Source organism: Triturus cristatus, chromosome 4_1 (genome assembly GCF_964204655.1).
Source record: "Triturus cristatus chromosome 4_1, aTriCri1.1, whole genome shotgun sequence".
In the NCBI taxonomy this organism is placed as follows: Eukaryota; Metazoa; Chordata; class Amphibia; order Caudata; family Salamandridae; genus Triturus; species Triturus cristatus.
In genome coordinates, this window is record NC_140585.1 from 489,615,006 (window position 1) to 489,629,111 (window position 14,106).

The window sequence follows — 14,106 nt, forward strand, 5'->3', positions numbered from 1 at the left end:
TAAGACAACTAAGTATATCACATTTGCTTAAAGGCAGCCAGTGACAGTAATAATGATAAATAAAGCAATACAACTAACTGCAACCTTACAAAAGAACGTGAAACTGCATTATAAGCAAGACAATAATATAAAAGCATCAAGAAAACAAATTAAAGTCGTGAAAATTAATAAATGATAAAGGGACAGTTTCAAGAGATAAAATTAGAAATTGGCCAAAAAAGGACAGCAAAAATGGGACAAAATAAGAAGGAAGTGACGAAATGTAAAAGGTCAGGTAAAGTACTGTTAGGTGCACGGTTATGTACATTTAGCCTAAATCCGTCGTTGTCTGGGTTGGGCTTGTTTCGACTTCTTTTTTTCAGAGCCGGCTGTATTTTGGACAAACAGTTGTGCTTGTTAAGGCAGCGCAGCTCTCCAGCTCAGCGCTGCACGGGGCAGTGGTTTCTGGAGGCAGAGGACTGCAGAAGTGTGCACTGCCTCCCTTGCTGTGCCCGTCCTCGCACCGAGCAGCACCAAAGGCGCCTGCGGGGGTCAGCGAGCCAAGCCGGGAGGGGCCGTCCCGGCCGCCGCAGGGGTGGTGCTGCGCTGACTACTGCCCGTGACATGGCTGGTGCTGAGGCAGGGCTCACCCATGCTCGCCGTCACTAGCGCGCTCCGGGCTGCCTCGTTCGTCTCGCTGGACAGGCTGCGGGTCGGCTGGAGGCGCTATCTAGCCTACCTGGTGGGCATCGTGGGGATCCTGCTGGCCAGGCACAGCGGCCGGCCGCAGCCCCCGCCAGGGGCGCCCCCAGAGCCCGCGGCCGCCCGATGCTCTGGACCTGGGGAGAACGAGGAGACCCCGGTGCTCCGGAGAAGGAGGAGTTCCAGCTCCGTGATCTCCGCTGAGATGTCCGGCGGCGGCACCAAGTCCCACCGGAGGACCTCGCTGCCCTGCATCCCGCGGGAGCAGGTAAGACAAACTTTTGAAGTCATCGCATAACTTTCGCCCAGCGCGCTGCAGCCTCCCGCCCTCTCTCCAGCTCCCACAGTTTGACAGCTTGAGGCACCGCCGGGGAGAGGCTGCCGCTTCTCTCAGACAGATGTGCTGCGCACTCCGGGAGTCTGCTGGGCGCTAGTCCCCGGTGGGGAGGTTTCACCAAGAGAAGGGCCCCGGTCCCGCAGCCTGGAGGGGTGTGCTTGACAGGGGCGCTAATGCCGTGAAGTTGTGAATCCGTCAGCCTAGGGGAGGTGTGACAAGAGCAATAGCGATCGGCCACAAGTGCCAGCCAAGGGGTGTGTGACAAGAGTACTAGCGCATGGAAGACTGTCAGTTCCGCTGCGAAGCAGAATGTTATAAGGGCGCTAGTAACTGCAAATGTAGGACTCGCATGCCTAGGAAGTGTGACAAGAGCATTAGTGTTCTTAGAGAGTCAGTGTCACTGCCACTCAAGGGGGAGGTTTGACAGGAGCGCTAGCGCCAAGAGTCTATTGGTGCCGCAGAGGGGAGGTTTGACAGGAGCGCTAGCGCCTGGAGTCTGTCTGTGCCGCTGAGGGGAGGTTTGACAGGAGCGCTAGCGCCTGGAGTCTGTCGGTACCGCTGAGGGGAGGTTTGACAGGAGCGCTAGCGCCTAGAGTTTATCGATCCCTCTGAGAGGTTTGACAGGAGTGCTAGCGCCTGGAGTCTATCGGTGCCGCTGAGGGGCGGTTTGGCAGGAGCGCTAGCGCCTAGAGTTTATCGATCCCTCTGAGAGGTTTGACAGGAGCGCTAGCGCCTAGAGTTTATCGATCCCTCTGAGAGGTTTGACAGGAGTGCTAGCGCCTGGAGTCTATCGGTGCCGCTGAGGGGCGGTTTGGCAGGAGCGCTAGCGCCTAGAGTTTATCGATCCCTCTGAGAGGTTTGACAGGAGTGCTAGCGCCTGGAGTCTATCGGTGCCGCTGAGGGGAGGTTTGGCAGGAGCGCTAGCGCCTAGAGTTTATCGATCCCTCTGAGAGGTTTGACAGGAGTGCTAGCGCCTGGAGTCTATCGGTGCCGCTGAGGGGCGGTTTGGCAGGAGCGCTAGCGCCTGGAGTCTATCGGTGCCGCTGAAGGGAAGTTTGACTGAAGCGCTAGTGTAGGGACATTGGCAGACCCGCATCGCAGGGAAACTGTGTGACAAGAGCACTAATGTCAGGAAATCGTCCCTCCCGGTGACCTGCCATCGCACTCACGGTGCAGGTGACAGGAGCACTATGCCTGAGTCTGTTGGTGCCCCCCTGGGGGGAGGTGTGTCAAGGACAGGCGCTTCTGCCAGGTTACTGCCAGTCTCACTTCACGAGGGAGTGTGACAAGTTGGACCTGTGATCAGAGACCGTCACGGCTGCAGTGGGAGAGGTGGTGCAGGGGCGCCAGTGTGACGGTCACTCCTGCTCTGAGTGCCAGGGTCTCAATGGCACTTGTGATTTAGGAGCAGGCCACTGGTACCCCGAGAATGTAGGTGCCTTCTCGAGGGAAGGTGTGACAAGGGCAGTCCGCGGTGCTGGGCACCGTCAGTTCCGCATCACGGGGAGGTGTGGAACAAGAGTACCAGAAGACTCTCGGTCCCGCTCCACGGGGACGTGTGACAAGGGGCGGGCGTTTCACGTCCAGAAGCAGTGTAACCCGAGCGGTACCCAGGGTCTGGCCGTGCTGCCTTTTCACGGGCCCCGGTTATTGTTCGCACGCTCGCGCGTTCATCTCTGCACTGTTTCTGTTCTGTTCATTATACACAGGACGCGGGGCAGAGGGGAGACGCTGCCCCCGTCACTCTGTGCACGTGTGAGAGCGTTAAAGAGTTCCTGGTTAGGAAGTGTTTGTTGGGTGTACATGCTGTGCCATTCTGAGTACCTCTAGGCGCTGGAGTACCTTGGGGAAGAGTTTTTGGCAAGACCGTAGTGTGTCTACAGCGTTGCGAGCTAAGGATCCTGAGCATGTGACCAGGGGTCCCATGGCAGAACCCTCACACGACATCAGTGTAACGTGTTGTTGTTTGTAACCAATGAAGCTCTCGGGCACCGCGTTTCTTTGCCAGACTTTCTGTTGCCCTCTAACTCTGGGAGCTATGTGTTTGACGTGCACTACACCGGGCACCAGGACTCTGGCGCCCACCTGAAGTGTATGCTGCCGCGCAGTGCCTCGGGTACCAGGGCCCTGGTGCCTACCTGAAGTGTGTGGTGTGCTGCCGCGCAGTGCCCCGGGTACCAGGGCCCTGGCACCCACCTGAAGTGTGTGGTGTGCTGCCGCGCAGTGCCTCGGGTACCAGGGCCCTGGTGCCTACCTGGAGTGTGTGGTGTGCTGTCGCGCAGTGCCCCGGGTACCAGGGCCCTGGCGCCCACCTGAAGTTTGTGCTGCCGCGCAGTGCCCCGGGTACCAGGGCCCTGGCGCCCACCTGAAGTGTGTGGTGTGCTGCCGCGCAGTGCCTCGGGTACCAGGGTCCTGGTGCCTACCTGGAGTGTGTGGTGTGCTGTCGCGCAGTGCCCCGGGTACCAGGGCCCTGGCGCCCACCTGAAGTTTGTGCTGCCGCGCAGTGCCCCGGGTACCAGGGCCCTGGCGCCCACCTGAAGTGTATGGTGCCGCGCAATGCCTTGGGCACTGGGGCCCTTGCGCCCACCTGAAGTGCGCGCTTCACTCAGAGCTTGTCCTTTCATGCTCCATCTCCTGGGCCGCAGACTTTGCTTCCTGTGTGCAGTGTGCCCGAAGGTTGGAGTGACTGTTGCCGGCATCTCAGCTCGGTGCAGCCCGTGGGATTGGGATGGGGGCACGGACCCTGAGCTTCGACTCTTACTGGACCTCTCGCCGCCCCCCCCCCTCATAAATGCGTACCTGCGCTGCATTTCCATCACCGTAGACACGTAAGGGTGCAACCCACAGAAAGTAACACGCTGCGCTATATAAAGGCAATTTCAATTTCAAATAAGGCCTGCGGTTCCTGTGACCTCCGATTTTGTTAAAAGTGTTGATGTTTTATAGTTTTTAAAGCATGCAAACAATAACCTTAAATCCTAGAGACACTGTTTGTATGATACATTTTAAACACATATACACGAGATGCCTGCATTTATGCGTTATTTAAGAATCTGCTATAAATCAAATCTAACTGTGCACCTAAAAAATGCATCTCCTTTCCCGATCGAGCAGATTTGGGGCTACTACATAACTCCGTGGTATCTGAGGCACAGAGTTCCAGTCCCGAGTTTCTTGTTAGTGTTTTTGACAGCAACAGAGCGATTCTGCAAAGCCCAACAAGTGCATTGTGGGAGTTGCAGTATTGGTCAGTTTGGCACAGTACATAACATTGATTTGTAACAGGAAAAAAATGGGCTCGACGCTCTGTGCATATTACAGGTTACCCCGCGCAGGTTGCAGCTCAGTTGTGGGTGTGCAGTTTTGTTGTCGGGCATAAGTAAACAAGTATTCCAACGTTCAGCTGTCCTTCCTGCTAATTCTCTGCTGAGTGATTAACCATCTCGTTATGGAAAGTCTCGCTACTCTGGTGGATTCATCTCTACACAGTGCACACTTGTATGTGGTATAATGACATTTCTAGAGGAACATGTTATCAAAATTTTTTTTTTTTTTACTGCAAATGCCCCTATTTATTTAACATTTTCATTTGATTAAGTAAATATAACCACGAGGGCCATGAACAACAGAAGGCTGACTCAGATGTGAGCCTCCAGTGTGGGAAAGTTTCCACTGTCTGATCCGGGAGTGGGAAGGAATGTGCTCCGCTTATAAATATCCCAGAAATGCACCAAAGTGTGTTATTTACATTAGCTCGCTCCGGTCGCACGGTTCCCCTCGCGCTTCGCCCGTTGGACAGCGGGCACGTTGTGCGCCACATGTGTTTTCTTCAGCATGACACATTGCCTCACTTCAACCCAGGGAGTGACCAGGCACCTTCAGCCCCTTATCCAGCGCCAGTCATGTGTGCGTCTCAAGAGTCGGGTTGTCTTTGCCTGGCACGTTTGCTTGTAGTAGGCCCCTTTTTTGCAGTTTTACAAAGCGCAAACTCGACTGGAGGCATTGGGGCGCTTCACACAAGCACCAGTCGCGTTCCACAACAGCACCCCCACGTTTCCTAGGCTCGGGCAGATTAAGGGAAATGCCTAGAATCACAGGATGTTCCAAAGTCGGCAGTTCTCGTCGTTACGCTACAACCACTCACCTGAGAGCTGAATACAGAATTTGGATCATCCACAGAACCCGTCAGAAGCCCTCACCCCTAAGTGTCGGGAACATTATACACGCATGCAAGGGTCCGTTGTTGGGAAGTTTTCAGGTTTCATACACTGCTTGGTCACAGACGAAGCACGCTGCTCCCGCCGCCCCCCCCCCCTCCCCTCCCTCCCGTATCTATAAACTGTAACAAAATATCACCCCCTCAGCCTGGGAAAGTGCAGCGCGCGTCACGCGCGTCCCAAGACCTGTCACCAGGAGATGAAAACCCGACCCCATTTGTTGAATCGCCGCGGATTGTATCTTTCACACGAGCAACAAATCCGAATATGTTCAGCACCAACATGACCTTGAGGAGGGTAAATAGTTTACCGAGCTTGCCTACTTTGCACGCTCAAAATTACTCCGCAGATAGCTGTTTAAATATTGCCTTCCCTTCCCCCAGTTCACCTACAAGCGACAATGAAGCACTTATATCGCAGTTTTCGTTCTGTCGGCAAACACGGCCGTAGCTGGAGATCAAAACGCAACATTTCTAACGCGACCTCGTTTTTTTCTTGTCATGTTTTTAGGTTGGCATTGGGTGCGTTTGGCGTGTGCTGGTTGATGAGCGACGATGTGTGTCCTGAATGCCCATAGAAATAAAATCGCACTGTGCCCTCAAAGCTATGTATTTTTTTATTATTATTATTTCCCTGCTGCTATGTGCTGTGAGAACCGGCCATGAACAATCTAACATTCTGCTGTGCTCACGCCACTACTAGACGCCAGGAAAGCACTTTATGGTTAGTAAAGATGACTTAGCGAGAAAAACACGGAAGCTAACTTTTCCTATGAGTTTGCCATCATTTTTATTTCTGTATTTTCAAGACGGAGACTCCTATCATGGAACGATTCTCGCTCACTTCCCTCTTTCTACCTCACTCCCCCACCCCCTTTTTCTTCATCTCTGTTCCTTTCTGTCCTACATTCCTCTGCTTTTCTCTGCTTCTCCCTCTCTGTCTCATTTTTCTCCGTATCTTTGTCTATCTGTCTCTGTCCACCCTCTCTCTGTTCTCAGCCCTCTCGGCCTCCTAGACGTCTCGCTCCCCCTCTCTCTTGGTTAAGAGGAAAACGAAATCCTGTGTTCAGCAGGAATTCGGTTCCCCGTGGACTTCCAGAGGCCATGGGTAAATGTTTCTCTTGCAAGCAGCCTTCAAATGGTGCGCACATCCAGACCGTGCACGTCCCGTATCCATAACAGCCTGCAAAGAAGGCGCGTTCTGCTCCCAGACACTGAGTGCGTTCTGTGTGAGCGCTAATGACACAAAAAGCAAGCTGGAGGGGTTTGACTTCATATCAGTGAGAACGTGTGTGTGAGGGATGCTGATTGCACAGGAGCAGAAATGCCATATTGTTCCAAAGAGCGAGATTTGCAGGATTTCGCAAATCATCTCTGAGAAAGCAAACATATGTCTGTGCATATCAACTATATCAACTCTGGTGACTGCTCTTGAAGTAGTGTGCTCTTGTGCGAAGACAGCTTAATTCCTGGTGAGTGCTCTTGAATTAGTGTGCTCTTGTGCGAAGACAGCTTAATTCCTGGTGAGTGCTCTTGAATTAGTGTGCTCTTGTGCGAAGACAGCTTAATTCCCAGTGAGTGCTCTTGAAGTTGTGTGCTCTTGTGCGAAGACAGCTTAAACCCTGGTGACTGCTCTTGAACTAGTGTGCTCTTGTGCGAAACCAGCTTAATTCCCAGTGAGTGCTCTTGAAGTTGTGTGCTCTTGTGCGAAGACAGCTTAAACCCTGGTGAGTGCTCTTGAAGTAGGGTGCTCTTGTGTGAAGACAGCTTAAACCCCGGTGAGTGCTCTTGAAGTAGGGTGCTCTTATGCGAAGAGAGTTTAAACCCTGGTGACTGCTCTTAAAGTAGTGTGCTCTTGTGTGAAGACAGCTTAATTCCTGGTGAGTGCTCTTGAAGTTGTGTGCTCTTGTGCGAAGACAGCTTAAACCCTGGTGAGTGCTCTTGAATTAGTGTGCTCTTGTGTGAAGACAGCTTAATCCCTGGTGAGTGCTCTTGAATTAGTGTGCTCTTGTGAGAAGACAGCTCCTGGTGAGTGCTCTTGAAGTTGTGTGCTCTTGTGCAAAAACAGCTTAATCCCTGGTGAGTGCTCTTGTAGTTGTGTGCTCTTGTGCAAAGACAGCTTAATCCTTGGTGAGTGCTCTTGAAGTAGGGTGCTCTTGTGCGAAGACAGCTTACTCCTTGGTGAGTGCTCTTGAAGTAGTGTGCTCTTGTGCAAAACCAGCTTAATTCCTGAGTGAGTGCTCTTGAAGTTGTGTGCTCTTGTGCGAAGACAGCCTAAACCCTGGTGAGTGCTCTCGAAGTAGGGTGCTCTTGTGCAAAGAGAGCTTAAACCCTGGTGACTGCTCTTGAAGTAGTGTGCTCTTGTGCAAAGACAGCTTCATTCCTGGTGAGTGCTCTTGAAGTTGTGTGCTCTTGTGCGAAGACAGCTTAAACCCTGGTGAGTGCTCTTGAATTAGTGTGCTCTTGTGCGAAGATGGCTTAATCCCTGGTGAGTGCTCTTGAATTAGTGTGCTCTTGTGCGAAGACAGCTTAATTCCTGGTGAGTGCTCTTGAAGTTGTGTGCTCTTGTGCAAAGACAGCTTCATTCCTGGTGAGTGCTCTTGAAGTTGTGTGCTCTTGTGCGAAGACAGCTTAAACCCTGGTGAGTGCTCTCGAAGTAGGGTGCTCTTGTGCAAAGAGAGCTTAAACCCTGGTGACTGCTCTTGAAGTAGTGTGCTCTTGTGCGAAGACAGCTTCATTCCTGGTGAGTGCTCTTGAAGTTGTGTGCTCTTGTGCGAAGACAGCTTAAACCCTGGTGAGTGCTTTTGAATTAGTGTGCTCTTGTGCGAAGACAGCTTAATCCCTGGTGAGTGCTCTTGAATTAGTGTGCTCTTGTGCGAAGACAGCTTAATTCCTGGTGAGTGCTCTTGAAGTTGTGTGCTCTTGTGCAAAAACAGCTTAATCCCTAGTGAGTGCTCTTGAAGTAGGGTGCTCTTGTGCGAAGACAGCTTACTCCTTGGTGAGTGCTCTTGAAGTAGGGTGTTCTTGTGCAAAGACAGCTTAAACCCCGGTGAGAGCTTTTGAAGTTTGACTCACAGAATCACGAACGGGTCAGCAGGACTTCAGAGACCAGAGGCAGTGGAGGGCAGCGTCACCACCAGCAGCCCCTCCCTCTAACCGGCGGCGGACTTCAAAGACACCTCGCGCCTCCCGCTTCGCGGGACGCGCAGCGTTTGACTCACAGAATCACGAACGGGTCAGCAGGACTTCAGAGACCAGAGGCAGTGGAGGGCAGCGTCACCACCAGCAGCCCCTCCCTCTAACCGGCGGCGGACTTCAAAGACACCTCGCGCCTCCCGCTTCGCGGGACGCGCAGCGTTTGACTCACAGAATCACGAACGGGTCAGCAGGACTTCAGAGACCAGAGGCAGTGGAGGGCAGCGTCACCACCAGCAGCCCCTCCCTCTAACCGGCGGCGGACTTCAAAGACACCTCGCGCCTCCCGCTTCGCGGGACGCGCAGCGTTTGACTCACAGAATCACGAACGGGTCAGCAGGACTTCAGAGACCAGAGGCAGTGGAGGGCAGCGTCACCACCAGCAGCCCCTCCCTCTAACCGGCGGCGGACTTCAAAGACACCTCGCGCCTCCCGCTTCGCGGGACGCGCAGCGTTTGACTCACAGAATCACGAACGGGTCAGCAGGACTTCAGAGACCAGAGGCAGTGGAGGGCAGCGTCACCACCAGCAGCCCCTCCCTCTAACCGGCGGCGGACTTCAAAGACACCTCGCGCCTCCCGCTTCGCGGGACGCGCAGCGTTTGACTCACAGAATCACGAACGGGTCAGCAGGACTTCAGAGACCAGAGGCAGTGGAGGGCAGCGTCACCACCAGCAGCCCCTCCCTCTAACCGGCGGCGGACTTCAAAGACACCTCGCGCCTCCCGCTTCGCGGGACGCGCAGCGGGACACGCCGGGCTAAGCCCGGGCAAAGGGCGGGCCGTCTACGGCCGTCCAAGGCCGACAGAGGCCGGGCTGGGCCACACCTCCTGTCGAGGACACCAGAGCTGCAACACCAGTCTGAGAGATAAGCGATTTGTACACTATTTGTTTAGCTCGGAATACAGGGGGTTGTTTTTCACTCAGTCATCTATCGATATTTAGTGATATTCACTGACATTTCACTTGTAACTGATTTTCAGCTTTGGCCTACTTCTGTACCTAGGCACTAGTTATCCACCAAACCGTTATGGCTACAAATTCTATAAAATCAAGGCCATCCCTGGTGGGGGGTTCAGTTAGGGGGACCCTGGACCATTTTATAACTAGAGCCGCTAATGTTCTAGAAAATGAGATTGCCATTACGGAACGCCGTCTATCAATGGACCCGATCTATCAGAAGCGTTCGTCCCTGGGCCGCATTCAACAGGTCCGTTCCCCCCCATCAAGGACTATTGATCTTGATTCTAGGGACGACGCTGGTCCTTCTTCGCAACATCATGACTCAGTAGAGATAGCGCCTGCTTCAAAGGAAATCAGCCCACGTGTCTTATCTTCTCAATTATTAACTGTTAGCTCCCCCGAGGATTCAGTTCCAACCTACAACACTAAGGCACTCAAGAGCAAAGCTGTTAAAAATAGACCTTCTACATCTAAGTTATCAGTAAAAAAAAACTCCATTGTACCTACTAAAAAACGGAGAAAAGAGTCCCATTCTGATTTGCTCAAATCTATGCCCCACTCTAAGCTGACTACCACACAAAGTAGACCCCCAATGCCTTCAACGGACCCTCCTACATCTCCTTTTTCAATTTTGCTGACTGACATTGAACAGTTGGTTAAATCCCTGTTGCTTCCCTTAGTGGAACGAGTTAAGAACATTGCGACTCAATTAACATCCTTGGAAGCATCGCACGCGTCACTTGTCGCACAAAACAATGACCTTTATTCCCACTTTTGTAAAAATACCACTGTGGCCACCGTGCCCCCACCCTTTATTCAATCTACTACTCAGCCTAATACATTAAACCACATAGAGGACATAGTTGTACCTATCCCCGCACCTGAGAAACAATCCCTCGCCACAAGGGCCCCTAGAGTCGACCAACTCTCTACTCCTGTAGTGCCCTTAGGCAATAACATCAACCGGCAGCTTGCCCCGAATTGTAAATTGGATAAAGGCTCCCATATTGACCTGCCCCCTGAAGCGGCCCCCTATGTAGTGACCCTTACGGGTGTCCCAGTACTTGCTCCAGGTCAAACCGAGAGATTCCATGAACTTAAAAACAAAGTTGTATATTGGTTGACACAAAACAGACCACTTCCCCCTGAAATTAATGGCGAAATACTCCATGTGAGGAGATTGAAATGGGTCGGCACTAGACCTAAGGACATTCAGGGTGATATCATTATAATCAATTTTAGGGACCGTAGGGTCTTACCTCATATCGTGGACTGGTACTCACCAAGCAAGAGCATGGGAATTTCAACGGTTGATCTAAGTTATTTCTACCCCCGTTCTTTGCTGCTTAACCCCACATTTTCACACTCTCCACTGAGGTTGCACTCCGAGGCTCATCACTTTTCCCTTCCGACCTCAAATAGATATACCACTCTTTCAGGCTTGGAAGAACAAGATTGACTTTTCAACCCTGTGTCTATGGCTGCCAACCCCCCTACTGCGAGTTTTTTACCAACTACCCTGAAGCCCGACAATTTTACTCCTGAGCTTAATAATACACCGCTTATTGACAATTCTGGGTGGAAGTTAACTACTGATATCGTTCTATACTCCCCAACCTCAGAGTCACCGTCTCTGACTGATCGCCGGATAATTAATCCTTCTTTCAATCATACAGCCCATAGTAACATCTCAACCTCTATAATTCCTTTGCAATCCACAGAAATCAATGAGACTCCGTTAGAATCTATGTTTAGAAGTACTGGCACCATTGAACCACCGCAGGGTGATACGGTTTTGTCTTGGAACGTGGCAGGTCTCCTCGACAAATTGATTAACCCAGCTTGGATTCAAATTGTTTCCTGTTATAGCATTATTTGCTTACAGGAAACCTGGACTACCACTGAGCTCCATCTCGCAGGGTACCAGACCTTCCATACCCCAGCTTCGCCCAGTCCCCATGGCAGAAGTAAAGGGGGACTTTCAACTTATATCTCTGTGAATTGCCGCCTAAAACCAGTTCTTATCACAGGGACCTTACACTATCAGCTTATTACTTTATCTGGTGGCTCTATCAAAAATACCATTCTGGTCAATTTTTATAATAATATTCTAAGCTCTCAATTAGATCTGGTGCTCAATGGCTTAAAAACTGACCTAATTAAAATAGAGTCCCAAAATAAATCCGACACCCTAATCATTATGGTGGGCGATTTCAATTGTTCCCTATGCTCTCAGAGTATTAAAGGTATCTGTGGAATGACAGTCGATACGAACGACCCTTCCACTCACTTTCGTCACTCTAAATTAGGTGATCTCTTAAATGATATAACATCTCACTTTAATTTATCTTTCATTAACGATCTATGTCTCCCACCTAAGTGCTTCATACCTACTTACAACGGGAGAGGCTGTCATACCACTATTGATTACACCCTTATATCTGTTAGGTACTCAGGAATGATTCTTAATTGGGAGACCCTTGACACTGCCATTAGCGACCACTACCCTATAGGGCTAACTTTAAAGTTAACCCCGCTCGCTAATGACACGGTCAGGCCAAATCCTCTTTATTCTCCTCCCTTACACACAGGATCCACTATGGGCCTCTTTCTTAAATGGGACAAAGTGGTCCCTCTGACTTTTCTTAACTCTCTGGTTAACAACGTGTATGACCATATTCAAATTTGCTTATCATTAAACGAAAACCCACAGACAATAACTAATTCCTTTTCTAAAATTCTGTTTGAAATAAAAACTCTCCTTGTACGAGCCCCAAGGAAATCTCAATTATCCACCCATGGCTGGTTTGACAGAAATTGCTCCAAAGCCTTGCGACTTTTGAAAGCAGCTCTGAAATGTAATCCTAGGAACCGCTTGGAGGTCCAGCAAGCTAGACACAACTATCGTAGCATCCGTCAGGCTAGACAAAACCAGCTGAAATTGGAGGCCTGGTCAGCGCTTGTGGAAGCTTCCGTGAAGAAGGATAACACCGCCTTCTGGAGGGCAGTCAATGCCCCCTTTTTTCGACTTTGCCACTCCCCGATACTGGATTCAGCCATAACCCCTGAAACTTGGGTCAAACACTTCAGTACCCTATATAACCCTCAGGATTCCGCTAACCAACCGCGTGAGTGCCAAAGTGACTTTAGTTTGCCTTCTGATCAAACTACTTTTTTTCCATTAAATATTTCTTTTCAACATTCTGAAGTACTGATTGCCTTAAAAGCCAGCCCATCTGGGAAAGCCCCTGGCCCGGACTGTGTCCCAATAGACGTCTTTAAAGCACATCCTGACCTGTGGGCTCCATTGCTCACTAATGTTTTAAACTCGTTGAACAATATTGGCTTTATTCCCACTTGGCCTGAGGCAGTTGTCGTCCCAATTTTTAAAAAAGGTGCAAGGGATAATCCTGCTAATTATCGCCCAATTTCACTTTTAGATTCCCTTATGAAGGTAGCTGGGCGAATTATTTTAAATAGAATACAGGATTGGTTAAGTGAACAAGACATCATCTCTAATGCACAATATGGTTTCAGACAAGGCAAGGGTACAATTGAACAGGGCCTGAATTTAACTCTTATAATAGCAAAATATACTCAGGCCAAAAAAGGTAACCTTTTTATAACCTTTGTAGACCTTAGCTCTGCATTTGATTGCGTTGACCATAAGCAATTATGGGATTCTCTGGCTGAGATTGGTTTAGACCCCCCCATTCTTTCATTTATCAAAGAGCTGTACAGGGATGCCTCGGCCCGCGTGAGATACGGTAATAATGGGGAATGTTCTGACAGGTTTTTTATCAGGCGAGGAGTTAGACAGGGTTGTATTTTAGCCCCTTTACTTTTTACTCTTTATATCAACTCTGTTACCCATCATCTAAATAGAACTTATCATGATTATCCTACAATAAATGGTAAACCTGTTCCCATCCTCCTCTACGCGGACGATGCCGCTATTATGTCCCAGACACCTATTGGCCTACAAAGGGCTGTCAATGCATTTACTGATTTTATGTCAAGAAAAGGATTGAATGTCAACACCTCTAAAACTTATACCATGTCTTGCGGCCTAGGGATTGGAAAAAAATCATGCACTATCTTTCTGAAAGGCAACAAATTGGATAACATTGATAGTTTTCCTTACCTGGGCATTACTTTTAACAAGAGGGGCACCTGGCGAGCAGCAGCTCAAGCAAGAGGCTTAGCACTGTCTAAAGCCATAGGGGCCTTGACCAATTTCTCTAAAAAACTGGGGGGTCGCCCAATAAGTCCTTTACTGCAGATCTACCAGGTGAAGTGTATACCAACCGGCACCTATGGATCCGGGATCTGGGGGATTGAACCCGTCGACCAAATTCAACGTCTGGAGAACGCCTTTTTACGCTATCTCCTGGCCGTCCCTCCAGGCACCTCTACTCACATGGTGCACACTGAACTGGGCCTTAAGTACATCATGGACACGATTAGATCCTCGCCCCTCTTGTTATGGCACAAAGTCTGGACCAACGAAGAGACACCTTTTAACAGGGAAATCATTAAAGATTGTCTAAAATTGAAAAATGCTAAGAACATTAAATGGTTGAACTATGTCAAGAATTTGTCTAGTTACATAGGGCATTCTGAATTTTTTACTGACCCTTCAACCTTAGCCAATATACCAAAACCAACGTTAAAGCATCTTGTTTTAACTTACTGGAGCTCCAAACGATGGTCTC

General features: G+C 50.3%; 1 protein-coding gene across 1 annotated transcript in view; it reads left to right on the forward strand.

Moving 5' to 3' along the window:
- The first annotated feature begins 381 nt into the window (after nucleotides 1–381).
- The window catches only part of PDE3A (phosphodiesterase 3A), a 1,085,163-nt gene continuing 1,071,438 nt past the window's right edge, over nucleotides 382–14,106 (forward strand). The window contains exon 1 of the mRNA XM_085652713.1: nucleotides 382–949. Coding sequence (XP_085508839.1) covers nucleotides 632–949 — 318 coding nt within the window. The 5' untranslated portion in view covers nucleotides 382–631. The remainder of the gene's footprint in view (nucleotides 950–14,106) is intronic.